At 41.3% G+C, this 17,116-nt stretch overlaps 1 protein-coding gene across 1 annotated transcript in view; it reads right to left on the minus strand.

Moving 5' to 3' along the window:
* LOC138266081 (trichohyalin-like) overlaps positions 1 to 17,116 on the minus strand; it is a 475,778-nt gene that overhangs the window by 341,725 nt on the left and 116,937 nt on the right. Inside the window, exon 9 of the mRNA XM_069214443.1 lies at positions 2,692 to 2,854. Within this exon, the coding sequence (XP_069070544.1) occupies positions 2,692 to 2,854 (163 nt within the window). The remainder of the gene's footprint in view (positions 1 to 2,691; positions 2,855 to 17,116) is intronic.

Genomic DNA, 17,116 nt, shown 5'->3' on the forward strand with positions numbered 1-17,116 from the left:
GAAACCAGGCTAATTTACTCAAATAAAAAAAAAAGCCAGGGAAGCTCTACAAATGGAGATTCTCTAAATGACTTGCACGTGTAAGAATTGTATTATTCTCCTTGCTATGTTTATTTCACTCCTTTAAAATATGTTTCTGGTATGGATGTAACAGAAACTGAAGAGCCCATCAATCACATTGTTCTATTGTTCAAAAAACCCATACAGTTCATTATTTCTTACGTTTTTACTCTAAAAACAGACAGTTACAGTTATTGCAAATATTCTCACATTATTACAAAAACATGTTTTCTTTTGCATACTGTACTCGTAACAAATAGCAGCTCAGTCGTACTCATTCTCAGACACACGTTGCTCATAGGATCACAACAATTTCATGTCTAACCTTTTGAGATATTGTGGGCCCCTTAAATATTACAGTTGGAGGTGTAACATTATCCTGGCCTACAAGCCTTTATCTACATCAGCAACCAGAAGTTGTTTGTGTATACATTTTCTGCAATGACTTTCATGGACATAAAACACATAAACACAGTCCAATATGTTAAGGACTAAAATAATGTAACAGGGATATGGATGGTTAATACAACATGTTAACATATCATGGAAACAAAGGTAGAACAACAAGACATTTCATAATGTATTCTGCTTCTGAAACAGATGACATTTTCTGTCACAGCCATATAGGCAGGGTAAAAGGGTTATATTTATCAATATTTATGCACATTGTAAGAAAATTTCAATTGCAGTTGAGGGATTCACCCAGATTATTATCTGGTTCTTTATTTTGTGAATAACAAATTACTTTCCTTTTATGACAATCTATGTAGTCGAAGTCGTCCTGCATATTCCATACCTTTTGAATCTTCATGAGCCAGAATGGATCCAGGAAACAGAAGGTAGCAACTTCACAGGGCCATGGGTTACATTGTGAGACTCTGGCCACGACTTGGGTACCTCTTTTGCATGTGATGAAATCATTTGTATCAACATCAGTTGCCATCCTTACCTCCATGTCTTAAAAGGTGCAACCTTAGCAGCTTGATGGGGCACTTCTGTTCTCCAGGGGACCGATTAACCTAAATCTCCAGGTCATCTAGGTGACCCCCAAATCAGTCACCATTGTGATAACTACGGGTAAATAAAAATGAAGGCTGCAAGTGCCCTCATGTGTTGGCATACATTTGTGAAAAGGAAAATATGGGAGCCTAAGAAGCTGCAGAACAGTCAGTGCTTGAAGGCAAGACCCCAGTAGAAACAATGGGATCATATCCCAAATGTCAGACTTTGCAAGGGGAACAGTCCTTAGAGCAATTATGTCAAAACTGCACAAATGAAAATCAAACACTGAGTGGGCTTGAGGTGGAAGTTGGGGTACTTGACTGAAACCCGCCATCAAAAGCATAGACACATTGCTGTGGAGGTGGCTGTCATGGGCAGTGGTGAGCCCACCTTCAATAACTAGTCACTGAGATATAGAAATATATGTATCCAAAACATGGCAAGATGAGCCGCAATCATTGACATAACTTTTGTAAAGACGCCGAGGGCCGCTATGAAGGCCAATGGGAAAGAAGGCAAATGGAACCCACTGCAAACTGCAGATACTTCTTGTGAGACTGCAAGCTGGTACGCAAAAATCTGGGTCTTGCAAGTAAGAAGTCAAGCAATGTCACTAACGCCTGGTATTCCGCCAGCCAGCAGGATGGGCACGAAAGAGTGCATTTTTAACTTGTTCTAAAACAGGAAGGTGTTCAGATCTATAGATGCAGAATAGGCCAAACGGAATCACTCCTTCTTAGAGGCCAAAAAGTTATGTGAATACCATCCCTGACTATACTTCATCTCAGGAAACAGCATGATGGTTACAATATCCCCATCAGGACAATGCCAATGTTGCTCCAATTTAGAAAGTTGAAGAAGAGTTGAAGAATTGCTTCATTAAAGAACATTACATCACAATACATTAATGGTTCACAACCCAGCTACTTCTGTCACTCGTTCCCTTTTTGCTTGCCTTTTACCATGCACAGAATTCTGCTGCCTTTTGGCTAGGTGTGAGTTAAAGAAGTACCATATACATATATGAAGATGGTTCTCTTGTTCGGGGGGGTCAACACCTCACAGGAAAGTATCTGTGGCATGGCTGACTGACACTTCAGATCAAATGGGGGAATGTGAAAAGGAGCATCCTGAAATGGCGGGGCACAATGAGAACACAATGGTTCAAAGTAACAGTCCACGGATCTGCTAAAATTGTAGGATAGTCCACCCAACTGGGCACATTTATGTGTTTAAGGGAGGTCAGAAGTGTTTTTTTCAGTATAAGTGAGAAAGGAGAACCCTGCTGCTAATGTTGTTGCCTCCTGCGGGCACCGTCCAAGCACCTGAAGCTGCAAAAATAATCTTTAGTTCCTGTACTGCTGTACTGTACAGCTTATGGCAGAAACCTTCAGCATGCTCTCTGAAACACTGTGAGCTTTGGCAAACAAACAAATATATAGGAAACACCATTTATTTCTTCTGGTTTGTGGGTTTACTGACAGAATGTTTGCTGTTGTCAAGAGGTTTTGAGTTAAAAAGCCACAGGTGTATACTGCTACTACCTAATATACACACACCAGATAAAAATAATTAGAAAACTTTGATTACAACTCGTAGCATAATCAGATCATGTGTGCCGTTTCTCACCTCTGTGCAGTTCCAGCTGGAGTCCGGTACTCGGTTTGTATTTGAGCCCCAGTGGACAGGGCTACTGCTCTTCCAATCAGGGGAAGCAAAGGACTGTTGAAATGTCTCCTCCTCATCCTCTTCTTCGTCATCATCAGTGGCTGCTTTATTTGTGGTGCTTTTTCTAAAATAATATAAAATAATATAAAATATTAGTCATATTGAGTTATGTGCCATTGGCGGGAAAAGCGTAATTTGACTAATTAAATCTCTTTCACAAACCCCTTTTAAAAAAAAAAAATAATAAAGACAAAAGAATAGAGGACAGTGGAGCCCCAGTAACTGCCCTTATGTAACTATAATAATAGAGTCTGCGCCTTTAAGGGCCCAGATTCCACCAGTATCCCATCAAGCCAGCAGGTGGCAGTTGTTTCAGTTCTTTTTGCCTAGATGTTGCAGTGTCAGCTAGTTCTAATAATAATTTCTGTCATTTCCACTGGGGGGGATGGGAGGACGGGGGCTTGGGGACGGCAGAGGTGTTCTGACTTCAGTGTCAATCCCCAAGAGACAGGATTGGGAACAGGTAAGAAATAATTTCTTCTTTATCAGGGATCTCCGTTGACAGTCCTAAGCTTTTAATACAGTAGCAAGCCCATTCCCACGAAAGAGCAGTGGAAAGGACAGAGAACACAATCAACTAATAAGATCAAGCAAATACATTTCTCAGAGAGGGCTGTCCTACTTGAGGCATCTAATCTAGCATCAGAATCCAATCAATAGTGTTTGGTAAAAGTGTGAACAGATATCCATGTAGCTGATTTACAAATTTCAGCAATGTAAATATTTCTAATTCAAGCAGTCGTAGCTACTTTTCCTCTAGTGGAATGAGTTGTAAGTCCATTGGGCAGAACCTTATTTGCCTTCTGGTACCATTACAGAATGCACAACACTATCCATCTGGAAATGGCTGCTTGCATATGGCTAAACCTGTACAGGCTAGTCCATAGTTTACAAACAATTCACCTGTCTTGGGGAGATCTTTTGTTTTATCAAGGTAAAACTTTAAGATTTGCCTGATGACCAGAGAATGGAAATATCTTTCACCTGGTGCAGAAGTATGTCGAAAGAAGGTAGGTAAAGAAATTGTCCGATTAACCTGAAAATCAGAAATAACATTTGATAGGAATTTAGGATGAGTCCGCATGACCACTTTATCAAAATGGAAAACCGTGTATGGTTTGTGAGAACATAAAGCCTTAATTTCGCTAACCCTACTTGCTGACGTGATCACTATGAGGAAAGCTGTTGCAAAGAGGATTTATGAGCAGGCTCAAAAGGAGCCTGCATGAGTCATGAAAGGACTATAATCAACTCCCAGGAAGGGGATGGCACCTTATGGGAGAAAAAAACCTTTTCCAAACCCTGTAAAGAATCCTTGACAACAGGAATTGTGAAAAAAAGAAGCTTGTGAAGGACATTTTCTGTAGGCAGTAACAGATGTTTAATTAATTTTTATAGAAGAGAATTTTAATTCTGATTTGCCCAGGGAAAGCAAATATGGATGAATAGCTTCTTCTTGGTACTTGGTCAGATCAAAGTTCTCTTCGGAACACCAGATATAGAATCTCTTCCACTTCCTTGAGAATGTACACATAATCTAGTGGCAGACTCAAATGTCTGTACTGCAGTAGCTCAGGAACCATGCTGCCAAGAGAGATTGGGGTGAAACCAATGGCGTAATAAAACTTCAGGACCCCCCCTGCAAAGAACATGGAGGTGGGCTCCTCCTGCCAGCCTACCACCTACCACCTACCAGTTTTGCTAAGGGGGGTCTCCTGAAGCTCACTCCCCTTCGCAAGGCTTCTGTTACGCCACAAGGAGAACCATCTGGTCTCTGAACTTTGTGAGAAGGTCCAGTCTGTATGGCAGCCTCATGTGTGGACATTCAGACATGTGGAGAAGGTCTGTGAATCACCATAGTCAGGGCCACTCCAGAGATTATTCTGGCCCTCGAGTAAGACAGTTTGATGAGAACAGCTGGAATCAGGGGGAATCAGCAGAAAGGCACAGGGAAATCTGCTGGATCAGTCGATTCATGGGGCATTTCCCAGTGTCCCTGGTTGGTATAACTTCAAGGAGAAGTCTTGAATGTGCCTTGTACAACTTTGTAGTGAAGAGCCCACTTGTGGCATTCCTGAAGAACCCTGCTTAGGGAATCTGCATGAACGTCTTGAACCCCTGGAAGATGAGTTGGCTATCAGCCAATTCCAGATTGTCTGGGCTTTGTGAGACAGTGGTCTGGAACATGTTCCCCCCTTGCTTGTTCAAATAGTACATTGTTGCTGTGTTGTCCGTCTGGACAAGAAGGGATTTCGTCTTGAAGTACAAGAGAAATGCTTTCAGCAGGAGATGAATCACACGTAGCTCGAGGAGACTGATGTGATAAGTCATTTCCCTCTGAGACCATGCTCCCTGAAACTGAACATGATCCATGTGCGCTAACTTATTGAACAGAGAGGCATCTGTTACTACTATCTAAGAGGGAACTTCTTGATGAAAAAGCATCCCTTGAAGGAGATTCATTGGAGAACACTACTATTTCAGAGATTGTATTGCTTTGGGAGACAGAAAGATCTTCTCCTAGTTTCCTGAACTTTGGTCCAACTGATCTTCCAGACAGTCTTGAAGTAGTCTCATGTGGACCCGGGTGTTCGGGGCCACAAAATTGCACAAGGCCATTGAGCCTAGGAGAGATGACACTGCTTCGACTGTGGGACAGGAGACTTTCATGAGAGAGTGAAACTTTAGTTGGATCGATAACATTCTCTCCTCCAAAAGATACAGTCTTGCTTGTAGTTAATGCAGAAACTGGACTGGAGAAGATGTGGACTTGCTGTGATTGACATACATCCCTAGTCAATGGAGTACACAGATCGTCATTTGAGAATGGGTTTGGGCCTCTTGTCTGGTTGACGCCTTGATAAGCCAGTTGTTGGTATGGATAGGTGAATATTTAGAGCTTCCTGAGATGCGCTGCAAACACTGCCATAAACTTAGAGAATGTTCTGGGGCCGATTTGAGGCTGAAGGGAAGTAACCTTGTATTGGCAGTGATCACGATCCACTACAAACCCCAGGAACTTGCAGTGTTTCCTGGCTATAAGAACATGAAAGTATGCATCCTGAAGGTCTAGCAAGCAAAGCCAGTCTCTTTGATGGATGGGAGGATACATTTGATAAGGGGAAAGCATTTGAAATGTTTCTTATCAGACGCATTGTTTTGGCGAGATTGAAATCCAATATGGGCCTGAATTTATTCTTGAGGCCTTTATTTTTCACCCCTAAAAATATTGAGAATAAATTCCTGTGCCTCTTGTTTGTGAGGAAGGATCTCCACTGCTTGTGCAGCAGGATGTGTGTTGTACTGTTTTGGTGGAATGTTTGGTGGCAGGCTGGTAACCCTGAAACAATATCCGTTCCTTACAATATTCAAAACTCAGGCGCCTGTAGTGATGGATTGCCACTCTTCCAGAAAATGAGAAATACTGCCCCCTAACGGAGTGGGGATCGGAAGACAGGGAAAGAGCAATATTGTTTGGAGCAGCCTGGAGGCTTTCTTGCTTGGACAGGTTGATGGGCAGATCTTCCTTTAGGAGTAAGACACTTTTGGTGATTGAATGGTGTTTGCTGCTGCTGTTGTTGTTGATCTTGCAACCAGTGAGGGGTTTGAATCCTCTGACGGTAAAAACGCAAGTTGTAAGTCCTATAAGCATGTTTGCATTTCTTTTTATGCTTTTCCAGGCCCACTGCTTTCAGAGTCACCATTTCCAATTTCATCCTTGCCATTTCATTGCCGGTATGGCTACTGAATAAGGTGTTTCCAGTAGAAGAAGGGCAGATTAAGTATTTGTTGGAGGGATTCCTCTTTCAAAGCTGTTAAACGGATCCAAGAATGCTTTGAAGGGGTAACCCATATGGCAGTATCCATGTGCTGCTGATAATGAAGTATCTGCCACAGCACTGATGAGCTGATCTGTGACCATCAAACTCTCAATGACTACCTCAAGAAATCTTCAGTTCAATCTCCTGGGAGATGTTAAGCAGACTGCTGTAAACAGTCCCATAATGCTCTGTCGTACCTACCTAGCAGAGGAGATGCACTTGCTGCCTTCACTGTAGTGGTCGCTGTACCACACATCTTGCAACCTACAGAATCCAGCTTTTTACTCACCTTGCCCAGAGGAACTGTAGAGGATGGAACAGCTGAATGCTCCTTTTTTTGCAGCTAGAGTTATCACAAAATCATAAGGTGGATCAGAGCGGAAAAACAATGGGGCCTGTTCTGGAGGTCTGTATTTTTTTTTTTTTGAGTCTCGATGGAGCTGATTTGGTGGCAGCAGGCGTAAGAAATAGTTCCATTGCTGGTTCCAATAATCCCTTAACTAGAGGTAGGAAAGACCTGGATGGCGCTCGGTGGAGTGTCTCAATAATTACCGATGTTGTGAGGTAGACAACAGAATATTCAGTTTTGAAACCCCCTTACGAGTACCTCCTGAAAGGTGTTTATGTAGTCTACTGGAGCAACACTTAGTTGAGGAGAGTTAGACAAGGTAGGGGATTATTTTCCTGCGCTGGATAAGGGAGTTGAATATGGCAATGTGTGCCATGACCTTGTCCTAAATCTGGATAATTGAGACAGTGTTGGTAACATTGTCTTGAAGAAGAGTGCTGAGAGTAATGAGTGTTGTGAATGTGACCACAACTCTGAATCTGTGCCAAGATCTGGTACAAGGATATCTCGGCGATGGAATAACAGGTGCCACTAGAAAAGGTGCTTCCACATATGTTTGTGTTGAAAGAGGAGCTGGCGAAGTGGGTGGAGGCGGTGGAAGAGGTGGCAGAGATGAAGGATGAGCAGGAGTGTCTTGGAGTAATATAGGCAACGATGGAGGCTACGTCCTGGAGTACTCAAGAGTCTGAAGTTAATGGTAGACATAGAGGTCTTGACTTTCTCTTTTCTTTGGAATGTCTCGATGTTGAGACTCCTCAACATCAAAAGTATCAATGTCAACAAACTTCCCAGCGTCAAAGTTTTCCCTTCCCTCTACATCGGTCTTCAATGACGACCTCCTATGCCTCGGCATCAAAATTCATCTCCTCTGACGTCGACCCAGTTCTCAAAGGTTAACATGTAGGAACCCTAAATTGTCTTGCTGTCTACACCCTCAACATAGACCTTGAAAGCCTTCTTTTTTGCTGGTAGCTTCTCTGTTCGGATCTCCCACGCCTGGAGTCTGGAGAGGAAGGTGGAAGAGCCCTGGTAGAGGACTGACCCTCTCCTCTTAGACCTCCCAGTTTCAGAGTGCACCTGCTATTGCCTGCATTGCTCTTCTGTTCAATGAAGGTGAATCCTCTCTCTTTCCCTCAGGGTGCACCTGTAGTGTGAGAACTTGTTTGGGATGTGACTATCACGAAGGCAGATGATGCGGACATGAGGGTCTGACTTTGCCTTCTTCTTTCCACGGGGACATTTTTCAAACACAGATGGCATTGACTAAAGACACTTTTTTTCTGTCAGAAAAAGACAGAAAAACAATGCTACAGATGACATTCATCAAGTCAAACAGGTGTCAAAGGTTTTCAATGAGTTTTGAAGATGAAAAGCCAAAAAAGGCCAAGCTCAGTGCTCCACAATCCTGTCACCAAAAGCTGAAAAAAAAAAGAACTGAATCAATTGCCACCTTCTGGGCATGTTGGGATACTGGTGGTCTCTGGGTGCATGTTGGGATACTGGTGGTCTCTGGGTCCTTAAAGGCACATATGCTGTTTTCACAGTTACATAAGGGCAGGCTATGGTGCTGCACTGCCCTCTATTCCTTCATCTTTATACTTTAAAAAAAAAAAAAAGGGTTTGTGGAAGTGATTTAGTCAAATGACCTTTTTTGAGACAATTGTGTGTGTGTGTGTGTATGTGTATATATATATATATATATATATATATATATATATATATATATATATATATATATATTTCCAGACAATTGTGTGTATATATACATACACATTTTAAACCTTTTTCTTTTACATACAATCAGAAGAAATTGGCCATTGTAGCCTTTTATTATAAGCTGCAAACTATTCATGTCTTAAGTGTTTCTCCAGGCCTTACAGAAAACAAGGCTAACATTCACACTTAAGAGCACATATTTTAAAGCAGTGACTGCATGTGGGTCGGACAGTTCAAAGCTTATGACTATCAATTGAGATCCCCTAAGAGAGAATGGAACAGCTGTCAAGTGGCGATTGAGCAGAGGACAGGAGCAGCAAAACTCAGGTCCACCATCTTGGTGGCAGTAGCCACGCCCTCATTTGTGAAAATATTTAACCAAAAAGATTTAATCTGGGATAAAGATTAATAATGCATGCCATACCTAAGAAACCTGTCTTAACTAATTTTGGAAAAAAAATATGTAACCTATTACTAACTGGCTCATAAAAGGCAATAATTGGTTTCCACATTCAGGCACAAAAGGGGTTATGGAAAATCAGAAAGTATGCACTGCTGATCTTATTTGATAATTGCAAACGTCGACAAAGTTCACTCAACGTTATTTATTTACAGTGCTTTACTAGCTTAGAACCAGAAATGGAGTATCATAAAATTAAAAGATTGAGGTGTTTGGAAATTGTCAGCATTTTGTGGTAACTGAGAAACACATGACCACCAAGATTCACCATTACGGACCTGGTATGAAATGTACTGGGCAGTGTAGACACTAATTAGAGTGGGTGGATGTATTAGAGGGAATGTAGATAAAAACTGTCAGACCCTATAAAATGCAAGTCTATCAAACTATTTAATACGAACCTTCTTCTTTGCAAAGGCAGAAGTTTAAAGTGGAAAATGCAGCTTCAATCACATCTCGCAAAATCAAACCACAGAAAGTATGTGTGAATGAGTTAGGGGATAGCAATTTCATCTAGTGAGGTGCACTTTAGTTGGGTAATCTAGATCTCACGATTTATGTGATGTTTCATGTGACAATGAGAAAGAAACAAATACGAGCTGTATGGATACACAATCTTATCAGAACATTTGAGAGCCCCTAAAGTAAATATACATTGTTAAATCAAGAATGGAAAGGGTAATTGGATCCAAGCAATTTGCTTACTATGTACGGCAAAAAACGTATCTGTAAAATTTGTTTTCTATAATTGGTGTTCTCTTTGAATTCACAAATAGTAGAATATCCTTGCACATGCGCGATCTTGGAATACAACTTTAAAGATGGCCTTCTCAAATTTTAAAAACTTTTAAATAATAAAAAAAATGACAGCAACCAGAAACTTTTTCATGTTTTTAACACAGAAAATTCATATCAAATCAATAATTGCAGAGTTCATTTAACTAAAAGCACCTTACTAAAGCAGAATCTTTTAGGGGAATGATACTACCATGTTAAGGAGTTACTAGAATGAAAAGGATACAGACACTCGGACTATAGGACCTGCCTTTTACCATCAAGTCCCAGAGCCAATCAGGTCACTCAAATAGTGAGATCTGGTTGCCAAGACAGGGATTTGGAATTCCTATCGCCCAACGCCCAGGACATATTGTTTGGGGACAAGGGCAACAGGTTTTCATATTTATTTTGTCCTTAGGACAAGTATGCCCAACCCCTGCAGCGGAAACCCTTTGGCTGCCAGTTTACAGAGAAGGGAACGGTCTGCAGTTGAGGTGATATGTGTGTCCATATGTTAATACTGTTCAAATGTGTATTTATGGTTAATTAATGAAAAACCTTAATTATTATGGTGAGTGCTGTAAGTAAACGTTTTATGGTCACATTGCACTACTGACAGTGGTTCCAGAAAAAAAAAAAAACGTGTACATACATGTTCGAAAGGTTTAACAATATGAGGCTAAGTATAATGCTCCCACAGTGCTAACTGAATAAATGTAAATGTTTGCAGAAACTGGTAAGCAAGAGTGATATTCTTTGCTTTCAAAATAAAATGTTCAGAAAAAAATGCAAGTAGAAAAAAAGTGTCACTACTATGACATTTTAAGTGCTATTTCTTTAAGCGTCATTTAGTAAAATGTGTTGATGTATGCTAGTATTTCTAAAAAATATTCCTTATGGTAAAATCAGTGTAACCATTTTCAACAAGATTATGGGAACAAGCATGAAAATAAACAAGCACTGGCAAAGCCAACTGAGCCAACATTTTGCGTGAATCTTTTGCTTTCATCACTGCGTATCTTGTTTTGCCACAGCTTCTGTTGTTGTAGGAGCTGCCAGGCACGCACCATTGTAACAAACACACACAAAAAGCAAAAACGTTTTATTGGTCTCAAAAAACACACATTGCCACCAGTAGCGTAACAAAGCCCTCCCCCCCCCAGGGGGCCTACTCAGCACAGCACTTGCACTGAGGGAGTCTGGAGGAGGCCGGGAGGTCCCCTCATGTTCTTTGCAGGGGAGCCACCCCAGTTTTGTTTCGCCGTAGTAGTTTCTGGCACTGAACAAAGCTCCTTGTGGAAGAGCAGAATGCGATCACTCACAGTAAAACCAGCCATAGAGAGAGAGAAAAATAGAAGTTTAATAAAAACAAAATGTCTTTGTTAACGCCAGACCTAATTACGGACCCAATTCTAAAAGAAAGCCACAAAAGTGCACACATGGTATATGTCTTTGAATTAGTGGCATGAATTTACAAGAACTTACAGAAGTAGATCAGGAAATCGTACTTCTACAAAATATTTGTGAACTGTATTGTAGCACAAGCAAATATGCATGTGTAGATTTGCTCATGTGAAAATCTATCTAGCGCTTACAAGTTCACTTTCCCTCCAACCACTTTTTCTCTCCCCTGGAAGAACTTCTACTTCTGCCATTGTTAGGAGTAAATTTCCAACTTTTCTCATTATAGGAAAAGATTAGAGAAGAGCTGGTGAAAATCTTTTAAAATGCAAGTTAGTAGGTTTGCAGACTCAATGGCATTCCAGCCCTGGAACTATTGCTTACTGTTTCGTCCAGCCCCAGTATGTAGATCTGCAGAAAGGTGGCAAAATAAGGAAATTGTTATAGTAGGGTTTAAAATTGCAAGTATTCAAGCCCTACTATTGTAGTAGCCCTGGCATAATCAGAGAAGCCATTATCAGAGCTCTTACATAATGAGATTGCTGCCATAATTTATCGCCGCACTACATGGCACCAAGGGGGCAAGTAGATTTTTTTACAGGACAAGTAGATTTAAGAAGCAACCTGTCCCATGGACATGTAGATATTTTATTAAATTCCACACCCCTGCAAGACCATGTACAAACAGATAAATCAGTAAGAGGTGTCAGATGTGGGTGCCTGTTCTGGAGTCAGAATCCAAACAATAATATTTTTCAAATGTGTAAACTCATAATCAGCTGAAATCATGTAAATGCTTTGGATAGAAACATTTTATCATAAATACCTAAGGGGGAACGTACCTTTTACTACTTTGCAAACATTTGTTGGCTATTTAGTAACAAGCTATTAAATATGAAAATATCCATCAAGATTTATTTGCTTGGGTGAAAGCAAACCAACAAAACAGCTCTAAAATTTACAAAAAAACATTTTCAACTATGAATTTCTTTAATCTTGTTTAAGAAATGTCTAAGGGCTTGCAACATCAAAAAATCGAAGACCTATCTTCTGGAATAGGACATAATTACAGTAAAAATACGTTCTGAATTATATGTATTCCGAAATGTACTTTATTGTGATGAAAGACTATCCAAGGTCAATCTTTACAGAGAGCTTGAAACTTGAACATCTTCCGTTCCGGACTAATAGTTAACAAGAAACCCACTTTTCAAGATAAACGCAAGAGGCGTAAGTTAGACATGGGTTCAAAGGGAGTCACATTAAATTAATTAAACATGCCAATCAATGTAGCCATGATAAGGTTTCCTCAAACTTCAGTAGGACACAGACTAGGTATCCTATAGGTATCCGCAGTGCAAGCTGCTCTAGCACATACAGAACTGGTAGAATATGCATGGAATTAGCACAAGATACACATTGACTGACACACCTCAAGCAGAACAGATCAGTGGTAATGTAAGAATTACAACAATACACAAGGGTCAGTATTATTACAACAATACACCAGGGTCAGAATTACAACAATACACAAGGGTCAGAATTACAATACGCCAGGGTCAGAATTTGCTAAGGGCTGGGCAAATCATCACTGTGACTAGAGAGGTATAGTATCTTTTCTGACAGCTACTTTATGAATCCTCTGGAGTCTGCAAAAGAGAAACAGTGATGCATTTGGCTACATTCCATAGGTATATTAGGAATGAGAAAACCATGATAATGTGGCCAGTATCTCACAGGACAATCCAATGAAAGGGAAAATGCGTCTCGAGGCCCTCATGATGAATAAGGTTTTGGTAAGCTGGTGGAGGTCAGTAAAATTGTTGGCGAGGATCAGACTGAAGGAGAGGAATCTGGGGAGTGAACTGGAGCAAGGATTCCTGAGGGGAAATAAAGTTGTAAGAAGTCTTCCATTGACATAGTCATAAGGCAGCTTTCCATGGCTTTGGTTTTGGAAATGAAGAGATTTGTCAACAAGCAGGGCTGAGACTAGAAGAGGTGCATTCTGTAATTCCAGAATTCATTGGTGAATTTGTTCTCCAGATGGTCAGGTTGCTTCAGCGAAGCTTGCAGTGGTGTTTCTCTACTTTCTTGATGGTGGCTTTGTATATTCAATGGTGGTGCTGGAAACGGAGGTTATGGATCTTATTATGATGTTTCTTCCAAAATGTTTCAAGGGCTTGGTTTTCAGCATTTACAGTATTCAGTCTTTTAGAGAAGCAGCCTGTCTTGTGACTGTTTCCTTCTTGAGTAGAGGATCATAATGTAGAAGGCAGATGTTGAACTGGTATGCTGACATGCTCTCTGTCTGTCATGTAATCAGAAAGTAATAGTGGAAGTCTACAAGGGTGTTGCAAGGGTCTTGATAATCACGTTTATTGGTTGTCATTAAAGTGATTTGTGGTGGTCACTCCATTTGTAGCAAATGTGGCAAAATTCATGGGGCCAGACACCAACTGATGGAGGCTCACTGCTTCTAAGCTTGACAAGCATGACCTTGGATGGCATGGATCAGGTTTGTAAAAAAATTCCAGTCTGCATAAATGCGTGTGTTTGTGCACATTTGTACCCATGAAGTCAAAAAAGGCTTCTACGAAGACTGACTTTGCGAGGGTTCTGTAGATCAGTGCAAATAATAATGAAACTGTTGGAGAAGGGGGCACCTGACCAAAATGGATTCACACTCAGAAGCTGAAAAGTCCGGAAAATAGTGGTGCATAAGGAGCCATTTAAGAAGATTGGTAGTCCTCTGCTGTTTTATTTGGGCTTCAGATTTCTTGTTAAGATTTTGTAACCATAGGGATGCCTTCTTGAATGTTGGGAAAGCGTTATTTCAAAACTATGTCACAGTAATGAGTCCGAGGTTCAGGACAGGACCCACAATTAGGTCTTGATGATTCAGGCAGTTCTTACATCTTTTGTTGATAAGGAGGCAGGGCAGAGAGTCACTGTTGAGGGGCATCATCAGGTAGAAAGGTTGGTAAGGATTATAAAGGATGGATCTTGAGAAGGCTGAGGAGGTACATGACAGGAGTTTAGACATATGTTGAGGGAAGAGGGGAAAGAACTCTAGAGGGTAAAAAGAACAGACACGTTGAGGGGGTACAAAAATGGAAACCAGGAGGACTGAATGTTAAGGTAAAGGAGTGGATGAAAAGGTGTGAGGGAGAAGAGCGGAAGAGTCATCCAAGAAGGAGAAAGATGGGATGGACTGTGGAAAAGTCTTTTTCTTACAAGTTGAGAGTCAAGGGAAGGGGCATAAGTGAAGGGAAGAGAAAAGTGGGGCACTGAGATGGGGAATTTGTAACTAGAGATGCTGAAGAGAGGGTGTAAAAGAGTGGGGTAGTGTTGTTATTTTAGGGAAAGGGTGAGGAGGGTATTAGTCAAAAGTGCAGGGTGGACTGAGGGTAGACATTAAGTAGAAAGCTGAGAAATGGTGTAGGCGGGTAGGAGGGTCTAGGAAGAAGGGGCAAGGAGAGGGAGGTTAAAGTGGGAGGTTGAGAGGAAGAGTATAGAAGTTAAGCTTTAGGGCAATGGGCAAGCATCATGAAGGTGTGGTAGGAGTAGGGAATGCAGGTGAGAAAGGGGGAAAGTGAAGTGAGGGAGAGGGCAATAGGATAAGGTCAGGAAAAAAATAGGTAGGTGTGAATCACAGAGTGAGTTGAGTGTGGGAAGGAAGTATGGGGCAGGGAAGGTTGGAAAGGGTGAGACTGGTACAGCAGGGGTGTGAATCGTACTAAAGAGGTAGGATTTCTCAGGGAAAAACAGGAACTTGCAGGATCATCATAAAATGATCCAATGATTCACAGTGCTCAGAGACATCCTTCTGCAGGGTGGGGTGGATGAACCAGCTTCCAAGTAAGAATTTCAAAGGTTGAAGATTCATCCAGGAGAGGAAGAGGAACAATCTGGGGAATACAGAGCTTTCCTAAACCAGCCCATTTATAGATGCTATGGGTTAGTCCATCAATACAGTGAAGACTTGGGGAAGATAACTTTCTAAACCACTAGAGGATAACAGCGTCATAGGGTTAGTCATGAGCAACTGAGGTTCATGTTTTAACCACCGGCGAAGCAGCTTCCAGACCACCAGAGATGTACAAGATTGAAATTTGATCCACAAAAGAATTGCAACCAGGGAAGGCACTGTTAACTAAAAACACACGTTAACAGAATGTTTAGGGTTCACCAGGGAGAGAAAAAACAAGTTACTTACCTGTACACTGTAGTTCACCACCAGTACACTATAGTTCACCAGTATTGATATCTTTCAAAGATTCACATACTTGAATCTTTCCAGTTGTCGAGGTGGGAGTCCCACGGGTATTACAATAAGTAAACAGAAAAGCATTGCACAGCATAGCTTAAACTAGTGACATTGTTAACCAATTCACATTGTTTTAATAACAACCAAACTTTAGCCAAGAAGGCAACAGCACTCTGCCCCTCACTGGCAATCATACCTCAGATGTCTAACTGTACATTTTGCATGAACGGAGTCTCACTGACTTCTGCTCAGTTTAAATGTGTTTCATCTGAGTGAAAGAAAAAGAGATACAAAAAAAGTCTAGATGCACCAAGTAAAATTGCAGACCCGTGGCTAGAATTAGAGGTAGATTTTAAATACACAGGAAAGAGAGGTCTGAGAAGCTGCCTACCGTCCCTCGACCGGTCTCCAATCAGCCTCAATGTTCCTCCTAAAAACCTACATAACCTCCTGCCCACAAATGCATTAGAGACTTCCTTCAGATTATATTCTGACGAATCCCCACAAGGAATGCCTGTATGTCCTTCAATCATATCATATAACTAAGCACTGTAAAATCCACATAACCTTTCCAGCAAAGGCTCTTAAACAGTCTGAGGCCAGGCTCATGCTTAGGCTACAGAAGGAAAAATGACATAGCAGCAACCATCATCATGAGAGGAAGGTGGGGAAACACCTACACCTCATAAGAAACCTCACAAAAGAGATCACCCGAGAAAGAGATTCCTGGGGATCAAAAGTCCTGCCAAGAGAGAAAATAGAAGCTAAAAAACTCTGAGCTGCATCAGCAAGATCCAGGGGATCCAGATCAACGCCTTCCACGCCCTTATTAAAAACATCTTCTGAGGTAAAACAAAAAGACATGCTGACGAGGTAGATGTTGATGAAAAAACTATTGAAGAGACTACCAACGACAACATGAACAGTGACTATGACTACAGTATTGGCGTCAACGATGTAGATGACACCATAGATGGACACTTCATTAAAACAACTTGTCAACTACAAAATCTGTGTAGATGGCTGAAACATCACGACCTCCAACAACAGAGCCAACAACGAAAATATCAGTCGACTACACCACTGATGGACCCATCAACTACACCGTGGATGAACGGCAAAGCAGTGATTTTGATTATTGAGAAGGTGATTCTGATTACTATCATCCCTGAGCGCACCTCCCCCAGTAAGGTCTCTCCTTTGCTGATCACTCACTTCCTAGATGTGGAGGAGTCCGAGAGTAATGGCCATTTCGGACCTGCATACAGTCCCACTCACCTCACGTAAAATGACTGGACCTGGAAGAGGAGAACGCCACATTTAGAGGGAGATTTTTTCTTCCTTAGGAGACATAGAAAACCCACATCCATAAAGGCTTTTACAGATCAGGAAGAATGACACAATGATCAAGAACCATACCAAGAGCAGATGATGCAATTACCCATAGCTCTTTTAGAGGATGTACAGCAGATGTTGTCAGACTAATATAAGAGATTTCTGAAGGCAGGATCTCCATCAACACCTTTCCATGCAAT

Source organism: Pleurodeles waltl, chromosome 11 (assembly GCF_031143425.1).
Source record: "Pleurodeles waltl isolate 20211129_DDA chromosome 11, aPleWal1.hap1.20221129, whole genome shotgun sequence".
NCBI classification, from domain to species: Eukaryota; Metazoa; Chordata; class Amphibia; order Caudata; family Salamandridae; genus Pleurodeles; species Pleurodeles waltl.